Raw genomic sequence first — 19035 nt, forward strand, 5'->3', positions numbered from 1 at the left:
TGGAAGATCATCTTCATTTATTGGTTGTATTTGTACAGGGCCATCCTTGGGCCCTCTTGGAAGTAAGAGAACACTGTGTAACACAAGCAGCTCCTGGGAGCTCACTCAGGTTCTGCTGAGGTAGTGGCTGGATCCAGTGGCCTTGCCTAGCTATCTTGGAAGTCCCCACCCCTGCACCCTTAGACCTGCTTCATCTGTTACACAGGACAGACTGGGGCTGTCCCTTCTCAAGGTCAGGCTGGCTCTACTTGAACCTGGGCCCAAAGTCCTTGGAAGCTAGCATTGAAGGGAGGGGGTGTGATCCAGTCCACAGATGGAAAAACTGAGACTTGAGGCTGGAAGCCTTGTGGCTAAATCCTCAACTTGGCCCAGGGCCCTGACCCTTGGGCCACTGGGCTGGTCAGTGCTTGTACAATCTCCCCATCCCAGTTCTGGGAGGAAGACATTTTCTTGCTTAGCTGCTCTGGAAATGAAATTTATAAATATATACATGACTTAAAAAAGTAATAAATTAGATCTTAGACCAGCCTGAAGGCATCTGGCTAGCCATGGGACATATGTCATGGACATGTGTCATGTATCATATATGGAACAATTACATGTAGTGCTAGGACCTGTGCCCTAACCCACAGGCCACACTGCAAGTTTTGTGCAATGTCACATGGAACTGCTGCGTGTGACCTGTGTCATGCATCACACCAAGACATCCTCATAGTGCTACATGTCCCCAGCTGGCCATGCATGTCACATGTGATGTAGGGTCGTCTACTGGAAATACAAAGCTCTTTGTCCCCAAAAGTCCTCCATGAAGACTATAGCAGGACAAATGTGCCTCTTCTCCTGAGCACTCTATCCTTGTGGGTGGAAGTTGTCATCACTTGGCTGTATTCAAAAGGTCATGAGAAGGCCATCAGGTATTCCAAGGGACCTGTGGCTGGTTGTCGAAGAAAGCAAAGTCCAGCCTGGGCTCCTGGCTCTGCAGACGCTCGGCCATGTTGGCGGGGATAGGGTTATTCCAGAGGCTGCAGGGACACAGAGATTGACCCTTAGCATTGGGAGCTGTTCACTTACCCTCTCGTCTCTGCCGTCAGTCCTACCTACAGATGAGGAAACTGAGGCCCCAAAGGGAAAGAGCTGTTCCCAGAGTTACCTGGCAAGCATGACTACCTTAGGGAGAGGGTATCCCCCACACCCACCCCAACTTCTTCCACTCAATCTTCTTCCCCAGGAGCTAGTGATCCCAGCCAGGGCCATGCTCATATGACACACTGTGCAAATAAGGAAAAAAACTCCCCTTAAGACACTTGACTTATATGTCTGAAATTGTCCTAACGTATTGAGATTTATAGAGCAAGACACTTCACTACTACTAGAAATCTAACATGTCTACTATGTGAATGACGTGCTTTAGATGCACTGCCCTGGTGCAGTGCGCAACCCACGCAATTGTATGTAGTGGCTCTGGTTATAGCTACCATTTTAAGTGCTTACTATGTGCTAAGCATTGTGATCAGTGCTTTATATAATCATTTATTCTGCAGAGCACCTCTCTGAGGTAGACACTGTCACTATCTCCATTTTACAGTTCAGGAAACTGAGGTTCAGAGAGGTTGAGTTACTGAAGCAAAGTTACACAACTGGCAACTGGCAGACATGGGATTTGATCCAGGTCTGCTTGCTGCCAAATTCCTGGTGGAGTGGTCCAAGACTCCTTTAATAATCCCCAACCCAGGTCCTGCCTCTTTCTACAGGAAATCCCCTTACATTAGAGATGTTGAAGTGGCCCCTGCCCCCACCAACCCAGTCCCTGCAGGCCCTGTTACCGAATGACTTGGATGCCAGACCCCTGCGCCAGCCCTTCAGCCAGGAGCCAGGCTCCGCGAGTTGTGATCCGATTCTTCTCCAGGCTTCCCGATGGGCAGCAGAGGAACAAGAAAGAAACTGGCATGAGATGGGGAGAGATGGTGGAGGGGGCTTCCCTATGTCCCTTCCCCCGGCCAGGGGACATAGGCTTCCCACACATCTGCTTAGAGAACTCAACAAACAGTGTAGCAGAAAGGTTAAAGGCCGGGACCCAGGGGCTTGGGGTGGACTGGAGTGTGCAAGTCCAGGAGGGCTTCCTGGGAGGCAGAGGCCTGACCTAGTAGCCTCTTGGCTTTTCCCAGGACACAGGTCCCCCTTCAGCCCTCTCCACCCCTTCTAGCTTCCCAGGATGTGCCCCTCTTACTCCACTCTCTTCAGCCGGTCCATCCGTGGCAGGACCCGGGCCAGCTCAGCAGCTGCCTCGTCCCCAAGCAGATTCCAGGACAGCCTGCAGGGTAGGGGCCCCAAGGTCAGTGGCAGAAAGCAATGAGGTCGATGGGGGTACAAGGCGGCAGGTGAGGAGAACTGGGGGCCATCGGGTTGTGGGGGTGGGGGTGCCATGCAGGTACAAGAGAGGTGCCTGATGGGGTGCTCAAGTGCTCTCCCTGAAGACTTTTCAAGGCACAGGTGGCTCCTTCCTACCCCTCAACCCCATTCCCTTCTGGCCATCCCTCAAGAACCCAGACAGCTTAGGAGCTGGCTGTCCTGAGAGTTTAGAACACATGGGCTGCGGAAACACGGCCATGATCCGAACTTCCACCAGGTGCGCGCCTCCACCGTGGCTTTGCCACATCCATGCACCGCCTGTATTATTATTTGTTTCATGTGTTTCTTTAAATCAGCCCTCCCTCCCTCCCTTCCTTTTTTTTTTTTTTTTCACTTTGAGAAACTAATCTTAGGAAAACATTTATCACTACTATCAATGGGAAACCTGTGTTGAGGACCCTAAATAGAAGGTAGTTACAAGGATAAATACAGTGCAAACAACGATATTATCTTCTAGCTGAAACCTGTGTCCTTCCCAAGGTGCTGGTCGTCCCGCTGTTGGCTACAAAGGGACACTCACCAGTGTTAGGTGTTCAGGTGAGTTAGCACTGATCTGAGACTCCCTCTTTGGTGTAAAGTAATGAGAAGAATTAAAATCTTTAGGATGCAAACCTAAAATCTTGTAATCACTAGTGTCCTGTACCTTATGAAGTAGCCTTCTCTTCCGCCTCAGTCAGGGCTCCAGGCTGGTCCTGGCAGTCTAGTTTATCCCTGAGGCAGCGCTGCCAAGCCCCAAGGTCTCAGTGTCTGCGCTGCCCAAGAGGGAGGTGGGCATGGCCAGTAGGCCAGCAGGACGTGGGAGGCTGCTGGTTTTAGCCACTCTTCACTACCAGCAGGTGGTTCGTAAATCATAGGCTCCATAAACCAGACCAGGTGGTCTATCCAGACGCCTCCCAAAGAGAAGGTTAGGGGCAAAGAGCCTTTAGAGACCATCTGGTCCACCCCGCCTCCCGCCACTCCAATGGCAGGGAGACAGGAGAGTCTGAACGGCTTGGACCAACAATACTGGCAGAACAAGTGTTAAAACTGCCTTGAGAGGAGGTTTGACCAAGAATGACCTTCCCCATATACAGATAGGAAGACCCTCAGGGAGGAAGGGACCAGGCCTCCCCTGAGGCCTGCTTTTCCCAGCTCAGGGCTCTCCCACGCACTCACAGGATTTCTTCCAGGGCCGGGCAGAGCATGAAGCTGGTGGCGAGAGGCTTGGCAGTCTGGTTGTCAATCTCACACGACACCAGGCTGGAAACAGAGAAGGGGAAGGGATGGAAGTGTCTGAGTCAGGGGCACCTCCTGCCCGTCCCCCTCTTCCCACCCTGCAATCAGAGCAGGAGGAGCAGAGTGGCCAGGGTCTGGGGCAGGATGGGAGTCTTAGGAATGTGCCCTTTTTTTGGTCCCAACCTTCCCCTATACCTGAGGCTTCTGTCACTTCAAAAGCCTTCTCAGGTGTCAGGCTCAGCTAGAGAAGGAAGGGCTGCCCCCACCGCCCCCCAGCTCCCCAGGTAGACAGAGGAGGCTACGTACTCTATCTTCCGGAGCAGTGGGAGCCCTTGACAGAAATGTGGGACCCCTCCGGCCAAGTTGTTCTCTGCCAAGCTGCAGGGCAGGGGAGACACCTGTGAGAGGAATCCCCAGGCCCCCCGGCCTGTTCCCCTGCCCAGGCTCCATGGCCCCTACTCACCTGATCTCTTCCACGTGTGAGCATCCATCCAGGGCCTGGCCCAAGCTGAGCACCCCCTCTGGGCCCAGATGGCTGGACCGCAGGCTGGGGAAAGGGAAGGGGGAGAGGAGAGCCTGGGGACCAGGTATAGGGATTGAGGGGCTGGATCCTCCCACCCTCAGCATGGTCTCAGGCTGCACGGCCAGACTTTAGATAGTCTCTGGGTAACTGCCAACCCAACCCCTCTTCCCACCTACCCAGGACCTGGGTGGGTCTCTAGGGCCTTGGCTTTGGGGTCTGAGATCCCAAATTCAAGGCCTGGCTCTTTCATGTATTGGTAGGGTAAGATTTCCACATCTCTTTTGGCTTTAGTTCCCTTGCCTAGAAAATGGAGCAAATAGAAATTCCGGCCCCATGGGGATCCTGTGAGGCTCCAGTGAGACCATGGACATAAACTGTGAAGTGCTGAGGTCATGCTGCATGGCACTTTCTCCTGCATAGCATAGCCCTTTGCCAATGCTTCCTCATTTACCCTTTGAGACTGGCTAACAGGGTATGCTGAGCTGGGATTGTTGTACTGCTTTTAAAGATGAGGAAACAGACTCAGAAGGGACATGGGCTTGGCCAAGGGCACACAGGGGCTGATGGCAGAGCCAGGACTAGGCTGGGTCTTGTGAGCTCCTTGCCCCAGACTCCAAAGGCTGGAGAGGACCAGGCGGGAGGGGGGCAGCCGGCCCCACTGCATGTCATTTCCCCTAGAACAGGGCAACCCAGCTGATGGGGGCTTTGACCCCCTAGTGCTGCTGGGGGAACCCCTTCCCGCTAACCCTGCACACACCACAGGCAGAGGGGCCACTCACTGCAGGACCCTCAGGTGCCGGGGCAGCCCCTGGGCCAGCCCCAGGGCTGTGGGATCTCCCAGGTCATTGCAGCCAAGCCTGGAAGAGGAGAGGGGATAAGGTTGAGCACTAGGCTGGCCCACTCCAGACCTCTGCCCTGCCCTATGACCACTGGGTCAGGTGAACACAGAGGGCAGAGGGCGGCCACCCAGGCAGACACTCACATCAGATCCTCCAGGTGCCTGCAAAGGGCGAGAGACTCCACCAACCGCGCTCCCCCTGCCAGGCCGATGCCATTTGCTGAGAGGCTGAGGAGGGGCAGACATCAGATCCTTCGACTCCCTGCTCCCCACACCCCACCACATCTGCTGGGCCCAAAGAGACAGCACCCCTGCCACATACCATCCCAGCCTGATGGGGCAGAGAGACCCCAAGAGGGGCAGGGGCTGAGCTGGCTCCAAGTCACCAAATCAGCAGTGCCAGGAGGTCACCAGTCCCACTGCCTGGACACTGAGGTGAGGGGAGGAAAGCCAGCCTGAGCCAGAAGCTGGCCTCTCCCCGGACCATGGCATGGCCGGTCCACTGAGGGCCCCTGTCAGGAGGGCTGGCCACTTACTCTATCTTCCTGAGCTCAGGCAGCCCCGGCAGGAGGGCAGCTAACTGCTGGGCACCGGCGTCTCCAATCTGGTTGTGGCTCAAGCTTGGGGAGAGAACAGCAGGAGAAGTGGAACCGTCAGCTACCGTCCAACTCTTGTCTGTGTCCTCATCCCAGAAGGGGAGGGTGAAGTCTAGAGAAAGGCCTCCCCACACCGATCAAGTCCCCTCACCCTCTGCTGGCTGAGGACGCCAAACTCTTGTCTTCTGTGCAGGGTGTTCTCCCTGGTGTCTGACCTAAATCCCTCTTGCTGCAATCAACACTCTCACATCCTATCTTTGGGTCCCCAGGTTCTGGTTCTGGGGTTGTGCAGTGTAGAAGAGGGGGAAAGTGATGAGATTAAGAAGTAAAGAGTGTCCTCAGGGAGCCCCTTGCTTTTGTCATCTTCCCCTGCCAAAGTTGTCTTGGGTCTTGGGGAGGGCCAGGCAACTCACCCCAGCTCCTCCAACCTGGTGGTAGCTCTGAGGGCCTTGAAAAGGTGGCAGCAGCCGATGTCGCTGATGCTGCTCTGGCTCAGCCTGGAGAAGTAGGGTCAAGGAGCCTTAGTTAGGAGTAAAGGCCTTTGCTGGTGCTGTGCTCAGAACTCTACAGTTTGCAAAGCCTTTACACATCCAAGAACTCCTATGCCAGTCACAAAACTTTCAGGGGAGGGGGGCGGGCGAGATGAGGAGACTACCTAATGTCCACATGAGAAAACTAAGCCCCAGGGAGGAGCTGTGACGGGCCAAAGACTCCCAGGGACTCACAGACAAGACGGAAGTGAAAGCCCATGGCTACTGGCCTGGAGCAGTGGCCACGTATTTTTGGTTTGGCCAGGCTTTGCCTCAGCCTCTGTGTCAGGCACCTCCAGGTCAGCCCGGCTGAATGCCAGTTTCTCATGGGTCTCACAACTCAGGCAATTCGTTTCTTCAGGGCATATCTTGTTCTAAAATATGCGAATGGTGGGCTTTTCCTTAAACCCAGTTTACTTACTGTCTTTTCTGCACTGGACCATGCCCTGCCTCTGTGAGTGGGGGAAAAACCAAAAGAAACAGAACAGTTGATGTACGCTGTCCTGGCTTCACATTGAGTGTTTGTCTGAGGGTTGTTTGTTCTGTTTTCGTTTCTCAAATTAATTTTTAGGAAACTGCCTTTAGGTATATTAATTTGGGGTGAAATGACCTGGTCCTCCAAACTCTCTGCACTCACTTCCTATGCACTCTACTCCACCAGAGTGGGGGCAGAGACTTGGATAAAAACAAAACAATGCTTTGTGTCATGGCTTGGGTTTGTTTTGAGTCACAATATTTCATATTTTGAAAAATCCCGTGAAAAGAACATGCACTGTTTGTTTATCAAAGTGGCCAAGGGCACAAAGGCAGAATACCAAGGTCATCAGCTCTGAGTCTAGACCCTCATGACTCAGAGTGTGTTCTGAGGTCCCCAGAATGGGCACCATCTGGGAGCTTGAAATGCAGAATCCAGGCAAGCCAGATCTGCAAGTCAGAAATGTGCATAAGAACAGACGATGAATTTGTGCACATTAAGGGCTGTTCTTGGACTTGGGCCCAGCCCCTTCAGTAGCCAGGAGGAGGCTGGGGGCAGTAAAAGGCAAGACCTGGGGCATAGACCTGGGAGGGTACAGGACTGTCCCAAGGACAGGAGCCACGAGGGTTCTCAGGGAGGTGCCCTCCAGTGCTTCCCTTGGGGAAGTACATCCTCCCACTCAAGCCCAGGGGGTCACTTGGCCACTCACCGGAGGCTCTGCAGGAAGGCCATGTGGCTTAGTCGTTGAGTGAGCACAGCCAGGGTGGAGTCGCCCAGTGGGAGGTGGCCGAGGCTAGAGGAAAGGATGCCACAGGAGGACTTGGCATCGCTGGGCTTGGGTCCCAGACACAGATCTAGAGTTCGGAGGCTTGAGGCCCCAGTGCCCAGCAATGCCCAACGATCTCCAAGACAGCCACTTACATCCACACATTGTAAAAAAAAAAAATTGTACAAAACAAAACTACCCTGGGAAATCCAAATGCTGTTTCTCTGCACAAATTACTAAGATCATCCAGGTAGCAGTTCTATGCTCTGAATCACATTGGACCCAGGCAACTGATCAGTAATTAGAGCAACCACATATGGAACACATACTAAGGGCCACTGAGAGATGATATCATCCCCATTTTAGAGATGAGGAACACTGAGGCTCAGAGGGCACACGCAGAAACAGGCAGCATCAGGAGCAGAACCCAAGGCTGTAGGATTCCCATTCCTGGGCCCCAACCATGTGTTACCCATGGACCATGCTCCTTAAGGCCCCCAGCCTGGGCAGGAAAAGGTAATGATAATAATAATAACAACAACAGTCAATACTTATAGAGTGTGAACTCTGTGCCAGGTCCTGTTCTAAGTGCTTCATATGCGTTATCTCATTTAATCTTCACGACCACCTAGGAGGTAGGTCCAGCTATTATCCCAAGTTAAGATGAATTAAAAAGCACAGAAAGGTTAGGTAACTTGCCTAAATTCACACATTAAGAGGTGGAGCCGAGAGGTGACAGCTGTCCTGGTTTGCCTAGAACCAAGGGGTTTTCCAGGATGCAGGACTTTCCGCTCCAGGGCAAACTAGGACAGTTGGTCACCCCACCAAGGGCTGAACCCAGAGGGTGTGGCTCCTAACCGGCTCCCATGCCCCAACCATTTCAACACAGAGGGACAGGCGGAATAAGTTGTCTGGATTCTAGGGGAGCTATTTGTCAGGGAGGAGACACTCAGAAATGACAGATCTGGAACCAGAAGAGGCCTCTGGGGAGTGAGGCTCCAACCCCTTCATTCAGACAGAAAGGTATCGTTATGCCCACGTTGGAAAAGGTCTCCCTAATCACCCCTTGCCTCCCCAGGACAAGCAAAGCGGGACAAAGTGGGAGAATTTTGTTGCTATGGGGCAAAAAGTGAAAGGGCTGCTTTGAAAATGTATTTAAAACATGCATCAAAAAAAAAAAATCTGGAGAAAAATTCACAAATGGCTCATTTACAGAAGCTTTCCCAGGAGATGTCATTGCCAGGGGATTTCGTGTTCTTTGTTACATATTTCTATGATAATGGAACTTTTTATAATTAGTGTGTATTTTTGGTCATCAGAAAAACTTTGAGATCAAAAGCAGAAGATGCTGGGGAGGGCACAGCTCAGTGGTAGAGTGCATGCTTAGCATGCATGAGGTCCTGGGTTCAATCCCCAGTACCTCCATCAAAATAAATGAGTAAATAAATAAACCTAATTATCCTCCCCGACAACAACAAAAAGCAGAATATGCCCTGCCAAGTGTTCTTTCCTGACACTGTCACGTCTGCGCAGGACAGGGACCTATCCTTCAGACTGAGGCTGTTCCTGGTGTTTCCAAGAATTTGATGACTCCAAATTACAGGGAAGAGTAGTGCCGGTTACTAAGGGAATGATTGTAGGCAAATGGCAGTGGTCATCTGTGGGTTTTTTTTCCCTTTCTTGTGTTAATAGCCCCCTGAAATACCACCTCTGACTCAGTCCAGATAATTGGGTGGGCACGTGACCCAGATCTGGCCAATCAGATTACTGTGTGCTCAGAGCCACAGTGAATGGTTTAGGGGTGGGCGTGTGACCCTAGCTGGTCCAGTGAGACTCAATCTTGGGCCTTGTGTGGTAGGCACAGGGAGAAAGGTGCTCCTTTTTCCAGTTAGATGGTAGATGGTGAGCCTGCAGCTGCAAGGACAGCCTCCCTGAGAATGATGTCAAATGGGAGAGTGAAATGGGGCGGGAGTGAGGAGTGGAGGGACAAGTACAGAACCTGGATCCAGCCTTGCCTGAAGTCGGTTGCCTTGTCACTTTCTGTGACATGATCCAATACATTTCTGGCTTGGGTCAGTTTGGGCAAGTATTCTGTTTCCCATGATCAAGCATTTTGATAGCACTCAGAACCAGGTAAGAAAGGAAAAGGGAGGGCATTCCGCTCACCTGGGTCCATCTAGGGGATTGATAGTTTGTGTTCACAAGAGATGCAAAAAGAACAAGATTCCTAGGATGCTCCCAACTCCCCATCTCTGCCCCCAACCTCCATTCACCACCACTACTTACTCAAGCCTCTTCAGCCAGCACTTGTCCTCAAGGGCCCCCATCAGCACCTTGGTGCCGTCCTCGTCAAATTGATTGTTAGACAAGCTGGAGGGGGCCAAGCATAAGATGAGGATGAGACGAGCCTGCCCCGCCCTTGGAGCGGAGCTGTCTCACCAGCTCCGCCCCCTTCTCAGTCCCCTAAGGAGGCCGGCTCTGGGTCTGCAGATCTTAGACCACCCCTCTGACCAGGCTCCACGGGGGCATTCCTGGCCCCAAGGGTCAGCTCTGGGGTCCCTGCAGAAGGGAGCATGGCAGTCACAGCTGATCCAACTGAGAAAAAGTGCCCTGGGTTTCAACAGAGGAAGCCAGGGACAAGGGAAACATACACACACTCACCCATGCGCACACATGAATGCAATGCTCTCCTCTACCCCATAGCTTTCTTGTACCCAACACCCATAGCTACTCTAGGTAAAGAAGGATGACGAGCCCCATTCTACAGATGAGGCTGGTCAAGTATAGAGAGGCACAGTTATTCACCCAAGGTCACTCTGAGAGAGGGGCAAATTCAGGACCAAGAACTCAGCGCTCAGCCTGCCCCAAGCCACGCCGAGTTGCCAGGCTTCATCAGGAAGAAAAGCAATAGGCTGAAGTCCCACCACCCACTTTACCAAAGGCCCAACTGTCCTCTTCATCCCTGGTCCTCAGCTGGGCCATCCCTTCCCAGATCCTTCTACCCTGGGACTCACTCTAGCTCCTCCAGGTGCTGACAATGGCTCAGACCAGATGTCAGGTGGGCCAGCCCCTTGGCGCTCACACAGCTAGAGGTCAGCCTGGTGGGGGTCAAAGGGGAGCAGGTCAGGTAGGAGCTCTGAATGCTGGTGACAGAGGGCAAGGAGGTGGCGTGGGGGTGGTTCCTGGGGAACAGCAGGAGGGGACCCTCCCTCCCTTCATAAATCTCTCCCATCATGGAATCAGTAAGTCAAGATATAGCCTGGAGTGGGGCTGGGTATAGCTCAGTGGTAGAGCACATTCTTAGCATGTACGGGTCTTCAGTTCAATCCCCAGTACCTCCATTAAAAAATAATAATAAAATAAAAATAAGTAAATAAAATAAACATCTTTTTAAAAAAAAAGATATAGCTTGGAGACAGGAACATGGACTAGCTGAATATTTCCCCAAACCACAATCATTCAGGTAGCAGCTCCACAGTGTCTGCCATAATCAGGTATCACTGTAAAGTCTAGCTAGTTATTGTCATTTACCATGAGCTCTGCATCTTCAACAGCAAAAAATCTAAGTATGGGGATGTGTTAAAGATATATCAGTACCCAATGGAGACCTCCTTGATGCAATCAGTTGGATTAAATGAGGACTGAACATTAGAAAATCTCCATTTTGTAACCATCATACTGATATATGATTCAGGCAAGAATTATCAATGGACGCTAAAATTCATGAGTGAAAGGTTGAGGAAGAACAAGATGTTTACATCTTCCTAAGTATCTCCCTACAAAATAACTGGTTAATTCCAAAGGGAAAAATAGTAGCTTTGCAAGTGAAGAAAACTGGCAGGCACCACCTTAACCAGCTGATCACAGTTCACATCAATAGTTAGGGGACAAATAGGCATCATGGGCCTCCCGATGTGATGCACTGAGAAGAACACAGTAGCACCTCTGTGATATTCCTGCCTAAAATGCAGAACCTAAATCTAAGCACGAGGAAAGAGCAGATAAACTCAAGCTGAAAGACATTCTGTAAACTAGCTGGCATGTAAATGTCATGACAATATCCTGAAAGGTAAAGAGGGCTGAGGACTGATTCCAAAACGAAGGAGGCTAAAGAGAGATGGCAATTAAATGCAGTCAGTGATCCTGGATGGAATCCAGGACTCAAAAAAAAAAAAAAAAAAACACACACACACACAATAAACATGATTGGGAAAATTGGCAAAATTGGAATATAAACTATAGTTTATGTAATAATAGGGTATCAATGTTAAATTTCCTTAATTTTACTCTTTTACTGGATTAGGGAAGAGAATGTTCTTGTTCTTAAGAAATTCACTGAAGTATTAAGGGGTGAAAGGGCATGATTATGCAACTTACTTTCAAATGGTTCAGAAAAGAAAGGGGCAGGGAGAAGAGAAGGGAGGGGTGAAAAGGAAGGGGATAGGGAGGGAGGGAAGAAAAGAGCAAATGTGAAAAAATATTGACAAAGGATGAATTTGGGAAATGGTATATGGAAGTTCTTCTCAGTCTTCCTGCAATTTTTACATTAGTTTGCAATTATTTCCAAATAATAAAGTAAAAGAAAGAGCATTGAAAAGGGAACCCCTTTCTCTTCACGTGGCCATGTTGATGACTATGCACCCCAACATCATCTCCAGGGCCACATGTGGTCCCAGCCCAGAAGATGGGGACAGAGTTCTCCTGAGGCCAGGGCTGGAGAGAATAGGAGGGGTGGGTGTGGGCAGAGCTGCGGGGAGACCCAAGTGGGAGTCCTGTCTGCCTACCGGAAGATCTTCAGCTCGGAGAGGGCCAGCAGGAGGCTTTGCAGCAGCAGAGAGCTGGCGTCACAGAGGTTCACCTGGGACAAGCTGAAAGGGCCCAAGCATATTACAGAGGGTTTCAGGCTGGACACACCTCAGGGATCATCTATCACATAGAGATAGGAGGCCAAGAGAGGGGAAAGGCCCACCCAAGAGCTCCCAGGAGGCAAGGCTCCCCTATGTCACCCTAGGGCTCTCCCCTACTGGCCAAGTGGGATTCTCCCCATCCTGGACTGGCCAGCCCCTCACCTACAGCCTGGAGCGGGCACTAGGATTACACAGAGAACTCAGGGCCCCAGACAGTGTTTCAGGGTGCCGACCTGAGCTGCTGCAGCTTGGCGCATGTCTTCATCAGCTGTCTGACCAGAAGGCTGTGGTGGGTCCCAAGGTCGCACTGAGCCAACCTGGAGGTAGAGAGGGAGGCTGCAGTTTCTGAACAACTGAGTCAGTATTGGGGACTCAGTCCCTGCCTGCAAAAAGCTTATCTTTTTGTAGGGGTAAATACACGCTGATCAAATAAAGTCCCAGAATTTACTATTCAATCATGAAGGAGAGGTCTAGATGGGGCACCTGGTATGGCTGTGCAGGTTGTTTGTTCACTGCACAAGAGGACCCAGCCAAAGCGGTGAGTTGGGGCTGAGATTCAGGTATGGTCTATTCCTCACAATGTATACATGTAGGGCTGCATTCACCCCAAAGGGGTGACATTTTAATTTCCAAAAATGTGCTGTATGGATTAAAGGTGCTGTGAATCCAGGGATCTATAAGAGTGGATAATGAGAGCGCCTGACAAATTCTGAGGTTTAGAAGGGCCTCCCTGAGGTGGTGGCATTTAAGCTAAGACCTGAAGGGCAAGGTCAAGTTAGCTAGCTGTAGAAGGATGAAGAAGGAAAGGGAGAAGAGAATATTCTGGGGAGGAAACAGCCTGTGCAAAGGCCCTCAGGTCAAAGGGAGCAAGATGTTCCAGTAGCTGAAAGTTGGTAGGGATAACTGGAGCTGAGACTGGGGTTTGGGGTGGGAACGGACACTGTGAAGAGGCAGATTAGGCCAGATTTCATAGGCCATGTAGACTTTGGACATAAAGGACTCTCAGCAGGGGCATGAGAAATACTGGTCAGAAGGCCCAATGCCTCCATTCCCACACTCCCCTACCCCATCACCACCCGCTTCCTTGAGTCCCCAGGTACAGGGTCCCACCTGAGGGCCATAGCTTCTGGGTTCTCCTGTTGGGGAAATTCCAGCTGGATACAGAGCTGCTGCTGGGTCTCGGAGATGCTGAGGAGGGAAGGGGTAGCCAGTATGAGGTCCACGGCAGCTTTCCTGTGCAGGCTGAGCTGGGACTGGGGCTGCCCAGCCCACTGAGCTCCCAGACCCAGTGGGGATCTAGACAACAGGGACACCAAAGCCTTTGTTCTTATCTAGTCCATGTGATTCTGTCACCTCTGGTCACAGAGCCCTGGTGTGTGTTACTGTCATCCAGGAGCCACTTCCAGACAACCAGCATGGACTCCCAGCAGTGTCTGTCTGGGGTCTAACAGCACTTTGTCTTGAATCTGGGGCTGTTGTCCTCTCTCTGGCACTGCAGCCTGCCTACTGCACAAGTCCTAACAAGTAGGTTTTGCCCCTCACACATGCCTCAGGGGCTCCTGCCATCCTGGGGACCCAGTGAACTCACTAGTAACGCAGCTATTACCCTACAGGACAAGAGACCAATGTCTAGATAAGGGATGGTCCCAATGGTCATGAAAAGATGAAGAATTCCGAGGGGCCTCCTCCCTGGACTCACCTTATTTCAGTGATGTTGCCTGCGGCCTGGGCACAGACTTCCAGCAGGGTGGGGACCCCAGCTCGGCCCACCCACGGCTCCTTCACCCTATCACAGAAGTGGACACAGAAGAAGGTCCTCCAGGGTTAGTAGGGGCTGGGAGAAGAGTGTCAAGGAGGGCCTAGAAGCTTTTTTGGTTTTTGCTTATTTTAAAACTATAAAATTTAAACCTAGGCATAAGAATGTAACAAAAAAATTAACATCATCCTTGTTCCAACAGTTATTGCAACAATCCAAACAGAAAACGTTATTTTTTAAACTATATTTTTAGGTTTAAGAAAAGCTCTATATAATGTCACGTTGCAAAGGTAAGGAAATAAAGTTGTATATAAAACATGATCCCAATTTTGTATTAAAAAAGAAAAATATATATATATAAAGAAAAATATACAGGGAGAAAGGAGACAGAGCTATGAGGTAAATACATTAAATATTATGGTGATTGTTTCAATGGTAGAATTCTCACGAATGGTTTTTATTTTATTTCTTCTTTACTTCTCAATACTTTCTAAACTTTCTAACGATGTGCATGCATTCATTTAGAAGCAGGGATAAAGAGAGTTGTTTAAAATTTCCTCCTTTTAAAGTTAGGTTGAATTTTTTCTCCCAAAGTATGATTTTCTTCTTAGGCTCTTCTGGGTTTTCTATAAATTTTAGAGTAAGACAAATTTTATCTTAAAGTGTTATTTGGGGTGATCCAGCAATTCTGGGTATAGACCCAAGGGAATTGAAAACAGAGATACAAAGAGATATTTGTACATCTATGTTCATACCAGCATTAATCACAAGAGTCAAAAGGTGGAAGCGACCCAAGTGTCAACTGATGGATGGATGACTAAAGAAAATGTGGTATATTCCTATCGTGGAGTATTCTTCGGCTTAAATAGGAAGGACATTTTGTAATGCAGTACAAGAGGGATGAACCCTGAGGACATTATGCTAAGTGAAATAAGCCAATTACAAAAAGACAAATACTGCTTGATTCTACTTACATGAGGAACCTAGAGGAGTCAGAGCCATAGAGACAGAAAATAGAAAGGTGGCTGCTAGGGGCTGGGGTGGGGGAAATGCGGAGGTGCTCAGTGGGTACTGGGTTTCAGTTTTGCACGAAGAGTTCTGGTTACACTTAAAAATGGTTAAGATGGTAAATTTTATCTTAGGTATATTATACCACAATTTTTAAAAATGTTATTTGGGGGAACAGCTGGACTTTATGTGCCTCATTATGGCCTGCATTGAGAAGTGCATGGTACTAGCCATGAAGTAAGGTTTTTTTGACACAAATATGTCACTGAATCTCATGGAGACTTTCCAGTTCCAGGAGAGTTAGGGGTTAGAGGAACAAACTCAATGACATCACAGGGACGCACCAGACAGAGCCAGAAAGTGGGACCATCTACAGCACAGAGGATTGGTTTTGTCCACAGGTCACTGATTTAAGTCCTAAGAGCTGTCATCACCACATGCAAATGTGGACCTGGACTGGATCCTGGATCCAAAGAGCCAGCTGTCCACACTGTCCCACTGGGGACAGTGGGAAATTTTAGATTGAACTGGGTAATATCTGACACTAAGAAATTGCTACTGATTTTTGTAGGTGTCCTAATTCAACTGTGATTTTGGAGACAATGTCCTTATTTATTTATTTATTTATTAAATTTTTTACAATTGAACTGTAGTTGATTTATAATGTTAGTTTCAGATATAAGCAAAGTGATTCCTTTATACATAAACATGCATGTATTTTTTGATTATTTCCCATTATATCTTATTACAAAAAGTTGAATATAGTTCCCTGTGCTATACAGTAGTTCCTTGTTGTTAATCTATTTTTTATATAGTAATAGGCATCTGTTAATCTCAAACTGCTATTTTATCTCCCCCCCAACCCCTTTCCCCTTTAGTAACCACAGTTTGTTTTCTTTGTCTGTGAGTCTATTTCTGGTTTGTAAGTAAAATTTGTATCTTTTAAAATTCCACATATAAGTGACATCATATGATATTTGTCTTTCTCTGCCTGACTTACTTCACTTAATATGATAATCTCTAGGTCTATCCATGTTGCTGCAAATGGCATTAAAAAATGTCCTTATTTTTTAAAAAGTTGTGGTGAAATATTTCAGAGTGATATTGTGTGAGATCTATAACTTATTTAAAGACACTTCAGCCAAAAACTAAAAATATGAAACAAACACGGAAAAACATGAATAACTGTCAAACCGAGGTGATGGGGACATGAATTTTCAAAACAGTTCTCTCTACTTTTTGTAAACGTCTCTGTTTTTCTGGATGTTTTAAAATAATAATAGAGAATTTTCAAACATGATATTTGTCACGTGTTATTTTCGACCTCATCTGGGTGTCCTTTGAAGTTTCCTCTTCTCTGTAGTCCCCAAGTATAGGCCTCACTTTGGGGAAGGTGGCTTCTCTGTGCCTGAGGGGGTTTCTGGAACTAATGGGTACATGGCTCTGCATCCAGGTGGCAGGGTTCAGGGTGCAGGAGATGGTTAAGGCCATGACCTTGGGGGGACCACTTCAGTGCCCACCTCTGCCCCCCATTCACACCACAGCCCCCTCCCAGGTTCACAGGCAGGCGATACCTGAGATTGAGCAGCCCTGCCGGCCACTTCAGCAGACTCAGGAGGACAGTCAGCTGCTCCAGGCCCAGGCAGCACTGGGTTAGCCTGGGGACAGAGGTCAGTTACCAGGAGGGCTCTGGCAGGGAGCCCCCACCCTTCAGCTTCCCCCATTGACTGGGCCCGATCACTCACGTGATCTCTGTCAGCTGCAGGGCCTGGCTCAGGCCGGCGGCCAGTCTGGGCACATGCTCTGGCCCAAAGCTGCACTCGCTGAGCCTGAGGGCAGAAGGCCGGAGGCAGAGCTTGGGCAAGGCTGGTTGGGGCTGCTGTCCTGCTTCCCCCTAGTTTCCCCCAGGACCCCTGAGGGGAGCCCCCACTGAATGCGAAGGCCTAGACTAGGGCCTGAGAAAAGGCCAAAGATGCAACTCCTGCTCTGGGAGCTTCTCATCTCTATGGAGACACGACCGCCCAAGAAAGTGCTAGGAGTGAGTCACTGACTGAGCCCTGAGTCTAAGGCTGGGCCTGGGCCAGCCCCTGGGTGCACAGGGTGAGCGAGCCGGCGCGCCTGCCTTACATGCAGTATCTCCTTTAACCTCCTTTAACAGTGTCATTTGCAGGTGGAGAAACTGACCAACCCAAAGACACACACAGAAGTAGGGACAGAGTTGGGTTTCCACCCAACTCAGCCTGACTCCAGACCCCAACCCCGTGACCACTTCCCTACTCTCCAGCACTGAATGGTCCAGGCTCCCTGTGGGGCAGGAGGGACTGGGATTCTTGCTGTGGCGCTGCCCACCCCCCCAACCAGTGCCCGGCCCTGTGTGGCCAGCAGATAGGCCCCCAAACACTGTCTCACAGTTGGGCTGAGACGAGGGCCCAGCACAGCACCACGGGGCGCCCACTCTCACAGGACAGGGGCTACCAGAGGTGTCCAGGAGTGGCTGACATTTGAGCTGGATCTTAAAGGTCTGGGAGAATTTGATCTCAGAAAAGGCGGGGAAGTGTCAGGCTGGGTCCCAGAAGCAGGGCCGCTGGGTCTGGTGGGTCTGGTGAACACGGAGCAAAGATCTCTTGTGGCTGAATTTGTGTGCATGTACGTGTGTGTGTGGTTTGTGGTGTGTGGTGTGTATGTGGAGGTATGTCTGGTGTGTGTACATGTGGATGTGGTATGTGTGGTGAGTGTGTGTGTGGTGTGTACATGTATATATATGTGTTGGTTGTATATGTTGTGTGTGTTTATGTGTGTGTGGTGTGTGATGTGTGTGCAGATATGATGTGTCTGCTGTGAGTGTGGTGGTGGGGAGTGAGGAAGAACATGGTGGGAGGTGATGGGCAGATCAGACTGTGAGGGAGAAGACCAGGCTAAAGAATCTGAACTTTATCCTGAGGGCAGCTGGGAGCCACTGAAGGGCTTAGAGCAATGGAGTGGCCCAGTTGGATAGTGTCTTGGGAAGATCCCTCTGGGTGCAGTGGGGTGATTGGAGGAGGCCTGGTCAATGGCAGTGGACCAATTTGGAGGCCCTGATTACAGCTGAAGTAAGACATGCAGAGAAACTGACCCAAGGCTGAGAGAGAGAGACAGAGCCCAAGGCTACCGGGAGAGGAATAATAATAATAATAATAATAATAATAATAATAATATTAATAACAACAACAACAACAACAACAACAACAACAGTAATAACAACAAGAACTGATACAGCACTCGAATAAGCCAGGCCCTTTCTAAGCACTTTATACATATTAACTCATTTAATCCTCACAATAACCCTAAGGGATAGGTCTTACTATTATTTGCATTTTACAAATGAAGAATTGAAACGCAGAGAGGTTAAGCCACTTGTCCAAGGTCACACAGCTGGTAAGTGATAGAACTGAGATTTACCCCAGGTGGCTCCAGAGTCTGATCTCTTAACTCAGAAGCCTCCAGACTTACAGTGAGGACACGGCTAAGGGGCACAAATACCATGCGAAGGCCCAGCCCAGGGACTGGAGGGGTGAAGAGATTGGGGGCAGATGTAGGGGAGGCAAACCCAGGGAGCAGCTTGAAGTAGGGTGTGTGAAGGAGGAGAGGTCCCAGAGGAGAAGCAGGCACGGAGGCCATCACAGGGTCAGCCTCCTCTTCTCTGTTCCCTCCCCTTCCCTCATCACCCTGGACGGGGAATTACCTCAGTGTCTTCCTAGCCTCCTCCTGTTGGGACAAGTGAATCCAGAAGCTCTGTTTGGAGCCCAGGCTGCAGAGAGAGGGGTGTGGGGAAGCCGAAAGCCCAGGCTACCAAGCATCCTTGGGACCCAGGAGTGGAGGATGCAGGAGGGAAGGGGGCTGGACACATGGGGGTCGGGGAGGGTGGAGGCCACGGGAGAGCCCCTTGCCAACCAGAGGAGACCTCCAACTCCTTCTGTGAGGATGCTAAACCTGGAGTTCCCCACCTCGTGATCTCCCTGGTCCCTGTGGCACA

General features: G+C 50.0%; 1 protein-coding gene across 13 annotated transcripts in view; it reads right to left on the reverse strand.

The window, feature by feature from the left end:
* NLRC5 (NLR family CARD domain containing 5) overlaps positions 1 to 19035 on the reverse strand; it is an 80733-nt gene continuing 61698 nt past the window's right edge. For 10 of the 13 annotated variants that reach the window (XM_010996084.3, XM_064489151.1, XM_064489150.1 and 7 more), the window contains 20 exons: positions 18745 to 18810; positions 16769 to 16852; positions 16598 to 16681; positions 13959 to 14045; positions 13370 to 13447; positions 12493 to 12576; positions 12137 to 12220; positions 10367 to 10450; positions 9639 to 9722; positions 7296 to 7379; positions 5995 to 6078; positions 5522 to 5605; positions 5130 to 5213; positions 4927 to 5004; positions 4088 to 4171; positions 3931 to 4002; positions 3565 to 3648; positions 2228 to 2311; positions 1824 to 1907; positions 1 to 1022 (listed from right to left, as the gene is read on the reverse strand). In XM_010996084.3, coding sequence (XP_010994386.3) covers positions 911 to 1022; positions 1824 to 1907; positions 2228 to 2311; positions 3565 to 3648; positions 3931 to 4002; positions 4088 to 4171; positions 4927 to 5004; positions 5130 to 5213; positions 5522 to 5605; positions 5995 to 6078; positions 7296 to 7379; positions 9639 to 9722; positions 10367 to 10450; positions 12137 to 12220; positions 12493 to 12576; positions 13370 to 13447; positions 13959 to 14045; positions 16598 to 16681; positions 16769 to 16852; positions 18745 to 18810 — 1669 coding nt within the window. In that variant the 3' untranslated portion in view covers positions 1 to 910. Of the gene's footprint in view, positions 1023 to 1823; positions 1908 to 2227; positions 2312 to 3564; positions 3649 to 3930; positions 4003 to 4087; positions 4172 to 4926; positions 5005 to 5129; positions 5214 to 5521; positions 5606 to 5994; positions 6079 to 6532; positions 6564 to 7295; positions 7380 to 9638; positions 9723 to 10366; positions 10451 to 12136; positions 12221 to 12492; positions 12577 to 13369; positions 13448 to 13958; positions 14046 to 16597; positions 16682 to 16768; positions 16853 to 18744; positions 18811 to 19035 lie in introns of those variants that run through there. The other 3 variants (XM_064489152.1, XR_010382297.1, XR_010382298.1) reach the window with 3 other exon arrangements.

This window comes from Camelus dromedarius, chromosome 9 (assembly GCF_036321535.1).
Source record: "Camelus dromedarius isolate mCamDro1 chromosome 9, mCamDro1.pat, whole genome shotgun sequence".
Lineage (NCBI taxonomy): Eukaryota > Metazoa > Chordata > Mammalia > Artiodactyla > Camelidae > Camelus > Camelus dromedarius.